Genomic DNA, 15186 nt, shown 5'->3' with positions numbered 1-15186 from the left:
ATATGCTTTTTTGAACATCATCCACCTTGTCATCTGAGCTCCCGCATTGTTCCAGTGGATCAGAGTGCCAAGCCTTGTGCTTTAGATTGTTGAGTGGGGTGGCTCTTCAGCTGTAACAGCTTTCATACCAAACTTGTTCTTTCATCCCTGCAAGGCCGTATAGAGTTCTTATGGCTGTCTTGTATTATTGGCCTTGGCTGTCAGTGCTTGTTTTTCAACTTTGTCCTAGAATGGGGTGCTTTGGTTGCCCCAGCTCATTAGCTGTGGATGTTGTAGATTGTAGACAAAAACCTTCATTGAAACTTGTCTGTGGGGGACTATAGGAACATAGGAAACGGCCTTACTGAATTAGGCCCTTGGTCTATCTAGCTCAGTATTGACTACACTGACTGGCAGTGGCTCTCTGGGGTTTCAGGCAGGGGTCTCTTCCCATTCTATGTGGAAATGCCAGGGATTTTACCTGAGACCTTCGGCATGCAAAGCAGAGTCTATGACCCCTCCCCAAATACTTGCATTCTGCCTGCCTGAAACTTTCCATTAAGCTTGCTGCCTCCTCAATTATCTGCCCTCTTGCCTGGTCTGGTATCCTTGCACCTGATTTCATCAGACATGATCCTTCAAGATTGCTCCTGTTCATGCCCTGGCTAGTCTTGTTCAGTCATTTCCTATAAATGCAACATTGAGTGACCATAAGAGAGTTGGGCAGCTGTGATTTCCCTGGTCTCTGGCAAGGTTTTGGAATTGGGTGAGAGTGAGGGATGCTTGTACAATGGTACCTCTAGTTGCGTGCACCTCTGGATACGTATCCTTCGGGTTATGTATGCGGCAAACCCAGAGTATTTTTGCAGGTTTCGCCGTGCGCGCATGCGCAGAACAGGCATCTCCAGTTGCGAAAACCTTGGGATCCGACCGCAGTTCTGGAACGGATCCTGTCTGCAACCAGAGGTACCACTGTATTTAGGAGTCCAGAGTCTTGGTGCCTGCTGTGCAAGGATTCAAGAACAGTGCTTGTAAAAGTGGCAGAGTTTGCTGTTAATTTCTCTAGTATTTTTCCTACTTTATGATTGATTCTATAGGCTTGAGTTGTGTAGGCAGCTTGATCTTCTAGAAGGACTTGTTCTCTGGATTATGGTGCCCTTGTATTATATTTCCACAACAAGGGTATAAAAATAAATGCCCAGCTCAGGCAACATGTGATGAGAGCTGAGAGAGTTAGTATTATTCCATCGTGACCCACTCCCACCCCAAGCCTGTCTCTACTCTGGCAACATATGGAGAAGATCTCCTTACCCTTTGCTCTGTCTCCCCCCTCCCCCTGAATGCTGGGGTGGTGGGGGGAGAGTTGTCCCTTAAGCAATTCCTGTAAACATGGGCCAGTTGAGAACATACTGTTTTCCTCAAACCTTAAGAGGTGAAGGGAAGGGTTCCCCCCTCCCCTTTCCAGACATGAGGGCTAATGGAGTTTACAGGAACTATTCTAGTATGTGCACAGACATTTTTCAGTGTGAGACTAGACTGCTGGCCTTCTGAACCTGGGCACTCTAGAACAAGACTGGACTGTTCAGAGCAGACTTGCATAAAGTAGGCACTGCAAAACAGGCACAGGACTTCAAAGCTGCTGAGCAGCATTCTTATTAGGATACAGCAGACTCCTGTAAGATTATACATTGCTTCTGAAAATGGCTGCTGTCTGCTAGTAAGAATGCAGCTCAGCACCCTTTAGCCTTGTCTCTGTGCTTCATTGCATATTTTAGCATTTCCCTTGCTGCTTTTCCAGGCTGGTTTTAGGTTATCTTCATTGGGCAGCTACTGTGCCCCAAGGTGCTTAATGAGAGGCTTACTTATTAACTCCTAACTTGCCCACAGTGCCACCTCTCCCTGTTTCTGGCTCACTGTGATATTATGATTATCATGTAATTATAATAATTTCTGTCTCACCATTTCTACAGCCTGGGACTCAAAGCGGCACTTACACAGATAAAATAGAACAAGCTAAAAACATAGAAAAGACAATAATTAAAATGTAATTAAACACTAATTGGGTGCATCCACCCTTTAGCATGCACCACCAATAGTGGGAGCATTTTCTGCTATGATTTGCTTGCCACTAAGCAAGCAGGCAGTGATGCCTGATAGGAACAGCAGTTGCCACTGCTTACTTGCCTGCCTTCTCCCACTTACGATGGCAGCAGCAAGCAGTGACCACTGCTGCACTGCCTACTCACTGGATGGCAGGTGGAGGGGGGAGGAAGAAGAAGCCACTGTCCATTATGGTGACTTACCTCGTGGAGGCGGGGTGGGTGAGCAGGGTCATCTCACCAAATGGTTTGCTATCAATAGTCCCTCAAAGGCTGGAGCCTGCCCCAAACGTCTTTTTTTGCTATTCAAAGTGTTAGGATTTGGGCTTGATTCATGTTACCTTGGTCTGCATCTCTGATCCATCTGAGCCTTTCGTTCTCTGTACTTTTAGTTCAGGTATAGGCAAACTCGGCCCTCCAGATGTTTTGGGACTACAACTCCCATCATCCCTAGCTAACAGGACCAGTGGTCAGGGAGGATGGGAGTTGTAATCCCAAAACATCTGGAGGGCCGAGTTTGCCTATGCCTGTTTTAGTTCAAGTTCTATCTTTAATACTGCATAAGCCTCTTTCTCACCCCCACCCCTCAAAAAGTGATTTATTACTTAGTCTGGACCAGAGGCTTAAGGTGAACTATAGTATTCACATACAAATCTCAAATCCGTAAGATCCAGCTCTCCAGGGAAATGTTTCTCCCCTGCCTCCTAGACCTCCTCACCATATTGTTGGCAGTGGCAGAAACAAAAATATTGTCAACATGATATTGGAGTGGACACCTTGATGGGGATGCAAATTGTCCCCTTCCCAATCATCCAACTGGTCACTTGAGCTTGGAGGGGGTAGTTAGATCTTCATGGCTCAGCTGAAGGGCAGAGCACTGTGTCTTGTACATGGGTTTGCCCTGTGTGTAGGTTGTGGTGAAAAGTGTGGTGTTACCACTGATGTGCAGACCTTGGAGATCTCACCAAGGGTGAATGTGGGTCTTGGACCAAGAAAGTTTAGCTACCTCTGGCCTAAAATATTTGTAGGTATGTCACACAAGTCTGTTTCTCTCAAAAAAAATATTGATACCAGCTTTGTATAGGAAAGTCAAGTATTGCACAATAACTTAAGATTAAAGTGCACAGATATTTTGTTACATGTTTATGCATGCGTGTTAAGATAGCAGGAATAGGGCCCCTGAGTATGTGTTTGCAGAAGTGGCCCCTAGAGGAATAGGCAGTAGGAGATGACAGGTTTGGGACAGACATGGTCCAGGGGCAGACATAACTAGGGTGTGGGCATTTAGTCTCAGAAAGCTGGGGAGGCTCGAGCTACCCTACTTTCTTGAAAAGAAATTAAGGACTGTTTGTAGAAAACTGGCTGGTTGAAAAACACAACTTGCCCACAAACTCTGACACTTTTATGCCCACTTCTTATTGCATCCAGCACAACTTCTCCCTTTCCTTGAGGAGCTGCAGCTATTCTCCAGTCTCGCACTTCTGTTTGTCCTCAGGGCCCCCTAAACCTGGGCTCACTTGTGTGAAAGTAGGACCCTTTGCAACCTTAAGGATTAGGAGGGTTTGAAGAGGTTCCGCCCTGTCAAATTAAAGCAACAAAATGCTTGAGCTGTGTTTATTTTTAACTGCAGCAGAGTATGTTGCTGTTGTTTTTAGTAAGCTTGTCTTTCCCAGAATTACAACATGAATGCACTGGGACTAGATCCATACACATTAGTTTGGCCTGAACCCTTGGGAAATAGCCTGACTATAAATGCATCGCCCATCGTTCACCACCACCCTGTTTCCTGACCAATCTTGTTTGCCTTGACATGGCTACCAAAAAGCTAACTTTTGTTGGAGATTAGGCCCCAGAGTCCTGGAGCTCTTCTTCAAGCACCATTTAAAGCAGTAAATGCTGCTTCAACAGAACATACTTTAAAAAGGGGCGAGTCTTATAACGTCGTCAGTTTTCATAAGCTTTCATGTTTATCGCCCACATACTGGGTGTTCGCCTGTTCTTACACACATTGTGATTACGTGTTTATTTATGGATGGCAAACTGGCGTGTAGAAGATCGAAGAGTTGCCAAAGTTTTCTTTGGAAATTGTGATGCAATGCATGCAATACAGTTTTTGGCTTTTGATGTCATGCTTTGACCTCAGTTTTGTAATGAGGTGACTTAGGATGCAGCCCCCTTGGAGTCCACTGAGTGCCAACTTTTTATTCATGGTTATCTATATATCTATAAAGGTAAAGGTAAAGGTACCCCTGCCCGTACGGGCCAGTCTTGCCAGACTCTAGGGTTGTGCGCTCATCTCACTCTATAGGCTGGGAGCCAGCGCTGTCCGCAGACACTTCCGGGTCACGTGGCCAGCGTGACAAGCTGCATCTGGCGAGCCAGCACAGCACACGGAAACGCCGTTTACCTTCCCGCTGGTAAGCAGTCCCTATTTATCTACTTGCACCCAGAGGTGCTTTCGAACTGCTAGGTTGGCAGGCGCTGGGACCGAATGACGGGAGCGCACCCCGCCGCGGGGATTCGAACCGCCGACCATGCGATCAGCAAGTCCTAGGTGCTGAGGTTTTACCCACAGCGCCACCCACGTCCCTATATATCTATATCTATATCTTTATCTATATCTATATCTATATCTGTATCTGTTCTATACTCTATTGACTCTTTCTGCATCTTGCTTTCCTCCCCTGTTCATTTTGAATTAGATATATACATAGCAGGATGCCATTCCCTCACCTTCTTTCCCCAAGACCTGCTTTTATTTCTCATCACACTCAACCATAAACTCCCCCCACCCCCGCTCCCAGGGTGATCAGGGTGGATTAAAAAAATAATCTTTTTTTTTTTAAAAAAGTGACTAGAAGTTTATCTTAAAAAACAACTAGTGCATGTTAGCACTATAGTATGCCTTCCTACCGATTTAATTTTTACCTGCTAGCATTGGGGCTTGCCTATATCTATATCTATGTCTGAAGATCCAATTTGATCAAGTATGAATATTTGCATTCAGCCTACCAAAGTATTTGGTATTTATTTACCTAATGAAAATAACCCAGTAACTAGCAAACCTTACTTCCATCTTTGTTACTTTGTTTTTGTGAGGGTGAGGTTGGGCCGAAGCAGAGAGGAGGAATGCGCTAAATAAGACAACAAATTTACCCAGTGGTCAGATTCCTATATTTTTATGCGTAACCTCACAAACTCTCATGGCTATTGGTTGTAAGCAAACACTAAAGGGGAATATTTTAAAGGCTTTCCCTATATAGCTAAAGAAAAACCTACAAACCTTGCTACAAAATGTATACAATGCAAGATGCAGGACATGGTTGTAAGAATGAAAACAGTATAAACAGGAACCATAGAATACGTTGGAGCCTCATCTCTGCAGAAACACCCAGTGTCCTGGCCCTGCCTGGGGGCTGTCAGGCAAGGAATGTCCAGAGTGAGGAGGTAACTCTTTATTGTCAAAAGTACACTTACAAGTAGGGAAAAGGCATGTCTATCAGTCCTACGTTGCTCAGCTACTCCAAGGTGTGCACCCGATGAGGCAGTTGCAGTGACAGAGAGGCCTGGCCCCTGACCTCAGCTTATGTATCTTCCCCACCCGAATTGCGCGTAAGCAGCATGTGAAGATGCATCTGCATGTAACCTGCTTCTGTTCTTCCCTCTTCAATCCTTGCTTGGTCCTGGGAGACAGTGGAGCAGGAGAGGTGGGGGCAAGAGGAGGAGGTGTGGAAGCCCTTGACCCAGGGGTCAGCAAACTTTGTCAGCAGGGGGTCGGTCCCCTGCCCCTCAGACCTTGTGGGGGGGGCAGACTATAAGCCCCCCCCCACTCTCCCATCCCTTCTCCACGGTACTGGACAAGCCCTGGTGGCTGCTTACCTGTGTCTTGCGAGCGGCAGGGGCTGGCGGCGGCGGCAGAGGGACAATGAGCAGCACACAAAAGGGCTCCAGAGAGGGGCTGCTTTAAATGGCGGCTGCTCAAGCGCTGCTGACCCTGGCACCAACAAAGCCCAGCCCCCTTCCTCCTCTAGGCAGGGCAGGGAGAAGCAAGGAGGAGGGAGGGAGGAGGCCCCAGCACCGGAGCTGCCGTGTGAGGGAGAGGGAAAGAACGCATGTGCTGGCAATCCATGCAGCGATTCCCAGACCATATGCGGGCCGGATCCAGAAGGCAGTTGGGCCTGATCCGGCCCACACGCCTTAGTTTGCCTACCCATGCCCTTGACTCTCCACCAGCCTGACCTCTCCCTCCTCCTCCTCAACCTGTTCTTCACTCTCTAATCCTGCAGCTTATCCTGCCTGATTCTCGTCTCCTGTCTGTTACAGGCTCCCCCAGATCACTGTTCCCTTCTTCCAAGTTAGTCTCTAACCCCCCTTCTCCCGGTGGTGCCCACTCCTCAGTATCCAACCACCACTCCTCAGTGTCCAGCCAGCCCCTGTCATAACATCAGGTTTGGGTTTGAAGAATTCCCAGCTTTCCTGGCCACCCAACCTGTTCCCAAACCTGGGAGAGATTTCAACTAGCTCAGGATGTTTCACAAATCACTCCTTCTAAATCCCCTTCTTTTATTCCCAATGACAGGGAAATAGTTTTATGTATTTTTTTAAAGAGAAAATTCCAGAGGGAGTGCAAGTTAAAGCAGTTCAATCACCTTTGGTTCCCTTCCTCTTTGGATTACAGCATAAACTGTAAATGAATATGGTGTCATGATCAAATTTGCACCATTCTTTAGGAACTATATGAAGAAATAATAATCATTGATTTTAAATCAGCTTGATTTAAATCAAACCACCTTGTTGGTGATTGCAAGCTTGTTTGGGAAAAGTCTAGGTGGAAATGGGTGGCAATGTATTTTGAGGTCAGGGTTTTAAAAATTCCCGCATAGTGGCTCTAGGCTCTGACTACACAGTGAGCACACATTGTTGACTGACTGTCTGGTCTCTATGTTGACTACTTTTAGTTAGAGCTGTCATGAGGTTTTTGTAAGTAATTTTGGTATATGCTTTCACTCTTGTCATTTATAATGTAGAATGGGGGAAGTGGAACATGTGTTTGTAGTGTCAGCTCCTCTGTCTCAAAAAGGAGATGGGTAATAAACTATTTACAGTGTAATTTTGTACATGTCTACTTAGAAGTAAGTCCCACTGAATGTAGTGAATAAGTGAATGTAGGATTACAGACTTAAGTTCCCATGTGCCAGTAAAAAGTAAAAAATCATATATGTTCAAAGGACCTGGGATTTTTCAATTCCTACTTGAACTATATTCTGCAAAATACAATGGAGGCAATTGAAACCACCAGGTTCAGCTGGATTGAACAGTTAGAACTTCCGCAGCTAACAGAAGATAGAATCAACAAGAGAGCATTGAAACATGCAACTTGGGATGGCCTATAATATATAATATTTTGGGGCATTAAGATGCTGCTCTGTTCCAAGTACTTGCTCTGAATCTTTGACCTTTAGCCCATTGCTGTCTTAACTCATTTCAGAACACAATGTAGACAGAATCCTACCTTATTAATTTCACTGTATAGGATGTAAATGTGTAAGTAATAGAATGGCAGGTAAGGTTAGACTGGACTGTTTGTGGGGGGGAAACAGACATAGAAGCCACTGGTAACTGTCCTGATCCAAAGGGATGGTATAAATATTTCTGAGAGAAAAGGAGCCCTGTTGGATCAGACCAGTAAAGGTCCATGGCAGCCTCCAGGGAGGCTACAAGTCTCCGCTGTTTCTTCCTCAGCAGCTGCTTATGTATGTAGAGGTTCCATTTTACTGTCATGGTTATTGGGTTTATTAATGGCCATCTTCTATTAACCTGTCCAATCCCTTTTTAAAGCTTTCTAAAGCAGTAGCCAGCACATTATAAATATAAATATCCCTTCCATCTGACTGGGTTGCCCCAGCCACTCTTGTTGCGGCGAATTCCTTAAATTGTGTTCTGTGATAAAGTGATTTTTAAAAATCTACTCATTGAGTTATTTGTTACATCAGTAGAGGAAAATATTTCCTCTTTGCTTTCTCCACACTTTGAATAATTTAAAAAGTTACCGTCATGTCCCTTCATCTTCCTTTTCTAAACTGCCAGTGAAATCCTATGCATGTAAATACAATTGATGAAGATGGGACTTTTCCTGAGATAAGAGTGCATATTAGAATCACAGGTTTAAAAGTCTCAAATCTTTTAGCATTGGGGAACATATGTGAAGTGGCTATGGAAAGGGCTGGATAAATTATTTGTGTTTTATTATTTGTAGAATGCTGCTGATTGCCTGTGTGAGTGGATGTGGTAGTAGTAGAATCGTAGAATCATTGTAGAGTCAGAAGGGACCCCGAGGGGCATCTAGTCCAACTCCCTGGAATGCAGGAATCCTGGCCACAGCCAGGTGGGCTCGAACCACCAGTCTTCTGGTTAACAGCAAGACGCACTGACCCTCCTCTGTCCTGGCACTCTGTCTGTGTATGCTAACGCTGCTGTGTAAGAACCCATAGACCCCCCCCCCCATATTTGTATATGCTCATTCCTAGGGCTTTGCGTAGTTTGAAGTGTAGTGCAGCAAAATCTCAGCAGCCGGAGTGGGCTTCAGCAGAGCTTTTCTGGCAGTTGAGGGGCTTCCATACCCTTCCGTGCTGCCATAAAACAAAAGTGTGGGGGTGGGGATGAAATCTGTGTTGATACGGAAGAGGGAACTTTTGGTAATCTGCAGCAGGCTGGGCAAAACATTCTAGGCAAGGGTGCTGCCCAGCAGGACTGATTTTGGTAGGTGATATGCAAGAGCGAAGGAATGTTGTCGGCATTTTATTCTTTTCGGTGTTCCCCGAACCGCTGCGAGCATCACTGCCTGGCTTGGGTGGGGCATCTTGGCGTGGGAGCTTCTCAAGGAGACAGAGGCCCAAACATTGCTGCAGCTCCCAGGGCGACCTGGGCGGGGTGGAAGAGAGGAGCAGCAATTGGCTCTCCTCTTCGCATTCTAGGTGACGAGTGCGAGGAGGAGCCCTTTCCTCTGCATCCTCAGCAGGGACCTGAGGCCTGGGATTGGTTCTTTCTGCAGCCTAGGTAACCAGCACAGGGCGGAGCCTGGCTCCCTCTGCATCCTCCGCGGTGACCTGGGGGAGGGGATTGGCTCCGGCTGCAGCCTAGGTAACGGGTGTGTGTGGTGGGGGGGTGTTGTCTCAGTCTCGCTGCAGCCTCAGCCCGGCACATGGGGTGGGGATTCCATATCTGCAGCCTGGGCATTGAGCAGGGGGTGGGGATTCGCCGGAACTCCTCTAAGCAACAAGAGGAGGAGCGCTGAGGATTGGATCTCATGCTGGGGCGGAGGGAGGAGGGCTGGCGATAGCACAGCACCTGTGGGTCACATGCTGGCAAAGGAGGGGGGCTTCTAAACAACTCGGGGGCGGCTGGCAAGCCTGCCAAAAAAGAAAAGAAAAAAAGAGCAACTGTTAACTGAAACCAGAGATGTCTGTCCAGCACCCTGCCTGGGTCACCCAGCTCTGCCTGCCCGGAATTTGCGCTCTACATAGACCATGATCTGGGTGGACAGCTCTGGGAGCGGCAGCTGGGGACATGAGAAAGGTATCCCTTTTAACCCTTTTCTTGCCCCTCCTTCATGCCTGCTATTAGATTGTGGCCAGAGCAGGCCAGATCTCTTCCCACCAGGCACCTTGGAGCTAATAAATCTCTAGGGGGGAAAGGATGTGTTACATCGACTTGAGGAGGGAGAGGCTCTGAGAACAAGAGGAAATGGGTTGTGTGAGAAATGAATATCCTGAAGTGGGGGAGGGTGAGCGGAGTCTTGGAATGGGGGGGGGTACATCTGGGAAGAAGCAGATGGTCGAAATGAGGGTGAGGGGGTGCAGACCAAAGACGCCTTTGGCCCATATGGGTATCCTGGCCTGTTTACTGAAAGGTGCAGTTGGGGGGGCAGAGATGGGTACCTTGCTGGCATATCTCTTTGCCCACGCCATCAGATGGTCCCGAGACCTGAGAAATCTTCTGTGTGTAACTGGACAAGGCATCCATCCAGATTGTATTATTTAATTTGAACGGGTTTTTCGTGTTAAAGGGCACACTGCAGGAGAATAACAAAGTTGGGTTTGGTCAAGGTACCCATTTTGTGAGATGGGGAAGAGGGTTGTCTAAACTTGTTTTAGTTAATTTGGGGTGAATTCAAGAAGTGGTGGTGGTGGGGAGGTGGTCCAAATCGTGCCTCCGACAAATTAGGCCCTGAAAGAGCATTTGATTCTGCTGGGGTCGGGGATAGTGAGAGTCCATAGCAGAACAGGATTGGCAGGTACAGAAGAGACTGATTTGTAAGGTCCTGAAATATTTTACCAGTGATTGAAGGTGATACCAGAATTTGCATATTCAAGTTACAGCTATTATTGACAGGAGGAAAATTCTGAATAGTGTTGCAACACAGAGCAACCTTATGCTCTGACATTGGGGGTCGGAAGGTAAGGGGAAATCACGACACTTTTCTGTTTTCTTTTTGGTAGTGCTGTGAAAAAGAGGGCACTTTACTCTGCTGAGTTCTTGTCTGGAAGAAAGAAATAGCAACTTAAAAATTAGTGTTTCTGGCAGCCTGAATTCTGGATCCATATGTAACCTCTGTACATAGTAGAATAGTAGTTTGGGGTGGGTGGGTATCTGTTTTCCTTAGGAAATAGGTTTGTGGAGGGTGGGGCCAGAAGTGCTGGCTGACAGTGGCGCTTAAAAAACTGCATATGCCTTGTAACAAAAAAGAACCGCCTGTGCCACAGGGTGGGGAGGTACCTCTGTGTGGTTGGCAATTCTAGGGCTGGGCCTAGATGAAAGGAACACACTCCTGCAGTGCGTGAATAAATATAGCCTGCCTGTGGGGGGTGGCTTAGCCTTGGGAGAGGCCTGTCCTGCAGAGGAAGAATTTTCAGGATATTGTGGGGGAAGGGAGATGGCATTCCAAAGGAGAAGCATGGCTAGAGTCTGGTCTGGATGAGGGCTGATCACTGCTTTGCGGTTGGAAGAAGGCAGTGTGTTTTGGATGCGTTCAGCAGGGCAATTTGCTTTCAGTTTGAAGGGCTGGTTAAGGTAGGCAGCTCTGCTGTCTGGAGCAGAGGGAGCTGGCCAGGCAGAGCACGCATGGCAAAGCCGGGTTCTTGAGTTGCATCAGGTGGCTGAAAATGCAGAGAATCCCCACCCCTTTATGCAAATAGCCAGAATGGCACCACAGGCTGATGCAAGCCCGCTATGGAGCAGCAATCCAGAATGACAATTGGCCCTCCCTTCCCTCCCTCCTTTCTCCCCTCCCTCTGCCTGCCAGCCAGCCAGCCAGCCGTCTGAGCGGTTAAAGCTGCAGACTCCCTGCTGCCTGGACAGAGCGAGCACTGCTGCGTAGCATGGGCAGCGGCAAGGAGACAGCTCTGTTGCTGTTCATGGAGTTCCCGGTCTGTGCCCCGGAGCAGCCTCGTTGCAGAGCCGCTCTTGGCCAGCTCCCAGTGCAGAATGGCTGTAGGTGGGGGGAAAGTATCTGGAGCCCCACGACATCAGGGATGGTCCAGAAAAGGAGCAGGAAAGGTGGGGCTGCACCACATTCAGAATGAAGGGCGGCACTTGGAGGTGAGTAGGGTCAAATGGTGGCAGATGCAGTACGTCACAAGGGAGGGTGAAGTTGCAGGGGAGGGCATCCTCCAGAGAAGAGGACGGCAAGGAAGGGAGAAGCCTTATTACGAGTTTTTAAAGTGTCCCCCCCTTGTTTTTCTTTTGTTTTTAGGACATTGATTTAATTGACATCCTGTGGAGACAGGATATCGACCTTGGAGCTGGGCGTGAGATTTTTGACTGCAGCCACCGCCAGAAGGAGAACGAAGTGGACAAAGAACCAAATAATGGGGAGGAGTGTGGGGATGGCTGGAGGAGCAGAGGGGGCGATGTCGCTGACAGGGCCTTGCTAGTGGATGGCGAGACAGGGGAAAGCTTTCCTGCACAGGTAAAAAAAAAACCAACTCAACTCCCTAGTTGGGTAGGACAGTTTTCTTATCCACCATCCTGGGATTGTTCTTTGTAGCTGTTCAGTAGAGGAAAATCTGCTGCTCCCTCTCACTGTATGCTTGGGTAGGCCTTGGGAAGAAAATAGCTGTGATGCTAGAAAATGTCCTCCCCTTTTCAAGTTCAGACACAACTCTTAAAAGGGAATTAGTTCTGAAACACTGGTGTTCAGTGTTGCTGATCCTGCCCAGGAAGCAGGCAGGGCTGCTTCTCCGTTTGCGTTGGGTTTGAGTGCATAGATATTCATTACCTTTCCGTGCTTGGTTAAAGGCCTTGGTCTGTGCTTTGTTGCTTTGTGGTAGTCCTCAACATACACCCCTTGCTTCTTCCTAGCCTTCACACCACCATCTTCTGATCCTTCTCTAAGCATCCTGGCTTCTTCTCACCTCTGTTCTGTGAGAATTGGGCCTTCTCCCATGTCTTATTTTTGGTTGCAACTGTTAAGAGTATGTTATTTAGTAAGAATTTTTAAATCTCTCTCTATAAATCTCATTAGTTTGGTCCTAGCCAGCCTCCTTCCAAATGGGGCTAGGATTTATCAGAGAATCCTGCTAGCAGATGCTGTGGGGAGGCCATTTCCCCTTTATAACACCTCACACACTGCTCTGGAGCCAATTTTGTGGGGGCAAAGGGGACAGCAGGGGGAATAGGTAGAATCACCATGAGTTCCCCCCCAACATGGCAGGAGCATCTTGTGAGTAGGATTCTACTTGGGGTTGCTCTTGCTTGGCATTCTAGTCTATATCTCTTTCTAATTTGGTGAATCCATCCTGAGTCTGCAGAGTAGGACTGTGATATCCTATCAAAGCCAGTTAATAAACTCTTGACCCTGGATGGCTTTGAGAACAGTTGTTACTGGGCACATCAGATCTCCAGATTCAGTTCAGTCAGTCCCCACTTATAAGACTGCAGGAATGCAGGTTGGTGACAGCCTCTGGAATGGCTCACCCCAGTTAGAATATCCTCTGGAAGCAGGGCTTCCCTTCTTGGGGGCTGCATCTAATTCTGCACCAAGAGAATTTGCATTTGATTAAATTTTACTGTGTGACATAAACCGTTTCTTGACTTCAGCATTTGAAATTTTGTCAGAATGCAGGGTGTTTGAGAAGAGACTCAGGGGTGTCATTGGAATAAGTAGTGGGGGGGTTGTGGAGGGGTTGTGGGACAGGGAACTGGGTGTGGTATTGGAAACCGTGCCAGATAGACAACCATGTAGCTATTGGCTGTTGAGGTGAGTTTTTAGGAAACTGTGTCTCTTGGTCAGGACTACCTGGTTCTGAGCATTTAGCCCTGTCCCAGGCTGTGCATTGGACTACATCACTGGGTTTTGTCCGTGTCTGAGACGGGTGTCACCTCAGCATTAATTACATTTATCTAAGTTCAAGAGAAGAATAAAAGTGAGTGGGGCGAGGAGGAAAGATAAAGGTTAGTATAGTTTATTCAGCTAATAGATTGCTTTACTCAGCCAAAAGAAAAGAAGTCTCTGTGTTAATTACAGAGACAGTAACACACAAAATACAATACTTTTAAAAGCAATGCAGATGCACTATAATGTGCATCTACAACATCAGCAGCAACATAAAATAACCACCCCATCCACATAAAAATGTATACAAACAAGCACACACAAACACAGCCACTATTAATGCTGCTGAAACGTCCAGGGGAATAAAAATGTCTGCCTGGTGCTGGAAGGATGACAGAAAAGGGCTATTTTCTCATTGCCACCCTCCAGATATCTCTTAAAAGAGGCACACAAAGAATAGGAGAATGTACAGGCTTTTAAAAAGAAGTTAGTCATATGTTGCCGGTGGAGGTTGGTCTGAAAAAGTTGAAGGGCAGATGATCTTACAGTAAAATGACACTTGAATTATTTGCTCTTCCAGGTGCCTGGTGTTGAGGACCAGACAGCCTTGTCCTTGGAGGAGTGCCTTAGGCTGCTGGAGGCCACGTTTCCCTTTGGGGAGAATTCGGAGGTGGGTCAATGATGGCCCTTGGGAAAGAGAAGATTTAACTGCTTAGTAGTAACAGCATATGGCATTTCTATAGACGCATTCAGTGTAAAAAATGGACTTGGACAATCTTTATCTCATGCCCTTGCCATAACCTTGTGAGGCTGTGAATTCTTCCAAATGAAGAGAAAAGCTTGTTCTTGTTCCAGGCACAAGGCCAGGTAGATTAGCAGGAAAGAAGTGGTGAGAATGCCACCCCTCCCCGCCCCTGCAAATGCTTTAAAGCCCCTAATACTGTGGTTGCAGGGAACCTTGGGAGTGGGGGATGGCTGTTACAGTCTGTATCAGAAGTTCATGCAGAGAGGAAGCGGGAGTAATGATTTGTTGCTGACATGACACTTCACTGCCACATGTCTACCATGACTGAAAGGTGTTTTGCTTTCAGTTTCCAGCTGCAGATGCCCCCAGCCTAACTGAAGTTCTGCCGAGTGAGAGCGGGCCTTCCACTGTGCCAGACGGGCTTCTGTCTCCCCTACTAACAGGGACAGAGTTGCCCTTCGACCTGGAGCAGCAGTGGCAGGACCTCATGTCTATAATGGAAACGCAGGTGAGGAAGGCTGGCTTCTACCCTTGTTTATTTTTCTAGGTCCTCCTCTGCTTTCTCTTCAGGTGGGTTTACCATGCCACTGTTTAGTGTTTTGCTAGGTTTCAGGCAAATGTGAAGGTTGTTAACATCTCTGTTTTGTGAATTTCTCCTTCTGTAGAAGAATGATCTTTCTGCTGCTGCTGCAACCATCTTTCCCATAACAGTAGGCAGGAGCCTAGAAGAATTTGCAGCAAATGGGAAACCAGAGCTGCAGAGTTAGGTGACCATCTAGTTCAAGAGTCGTCAAAAGCAGTGCACACACTGTACCAAGTGACTGCCTGCAACATAGCAGGGCAGCGGTCCCCTGGGAAGGGCCAAACAAAAGACACCTCTCTCTTCAGGGTCGTAATAAGCCACTACAACATGGGGACAGTTTTTTCCCACCCTTAGCATCTCTGTCACAGGATGCATGCAGCCTATTCATTATCCTTGCGGGGAAATGTTTTGCCTCTCTGCATACCAGGTATTGATTTTTTTAAAAATA

The 15186-nt window shown here is 47.2% G+C and overlaps 1 protein-coding gene across 6 annotated transcripts in view; it reads left to right on the top strand.

The window, feature by feature from the left end:
• The window catches only part of NFE2L1 (NFE2 like bZIP transcription factor 1), a 33794-nt gene that overhangs the window by 14790 nt on the left and 3818 nt on the right, over positions 1-15186 (top strand). For 3 of the 6 annotated variants that reach the window (XM_053362267.1, XM_053362269.1, XM_053362268.1), the window contains exons 4-6: positions 11830-12045; positions 13991-14080; positions 14502-14663. In XM_053362267.1, coding sequence (XP_053218242.1) covers positions 11830-12045; positions 13991-14080; positions 14502-14663 — 468 coding nt within the window. Of the gene's footprint in view, positions 1-9340; positions 9654-11429; positions 11676-11829; positions 12046-13990; positions 14081-14501; positions 14664-15186 lie in introns of those variants that run through there. The other 3 variants (XM_053362272.1, XM_053362271.1, XM_053362270.1) reach the window with 3 other exon arrangements.

The sequence above is a fragment of the Podarcis raffonei genome, chromosome 13 (genome assembly GCF_027172205.1).
Source record: "Podarcis raffonei isolate rPodRaf1 chromosome 13, rPodRaf1.pri, whole genome shotgun sequence".
Taxonomy (NCBI): Eukaryota; Metazoa; Chordata; class Lepidosauria; order Squamata; family Lacertidae; genus Podarcis; species Podarcis raffonei.
This window is presented reverse-complemented; position numbering and strand designations above follow the sequence as displayed.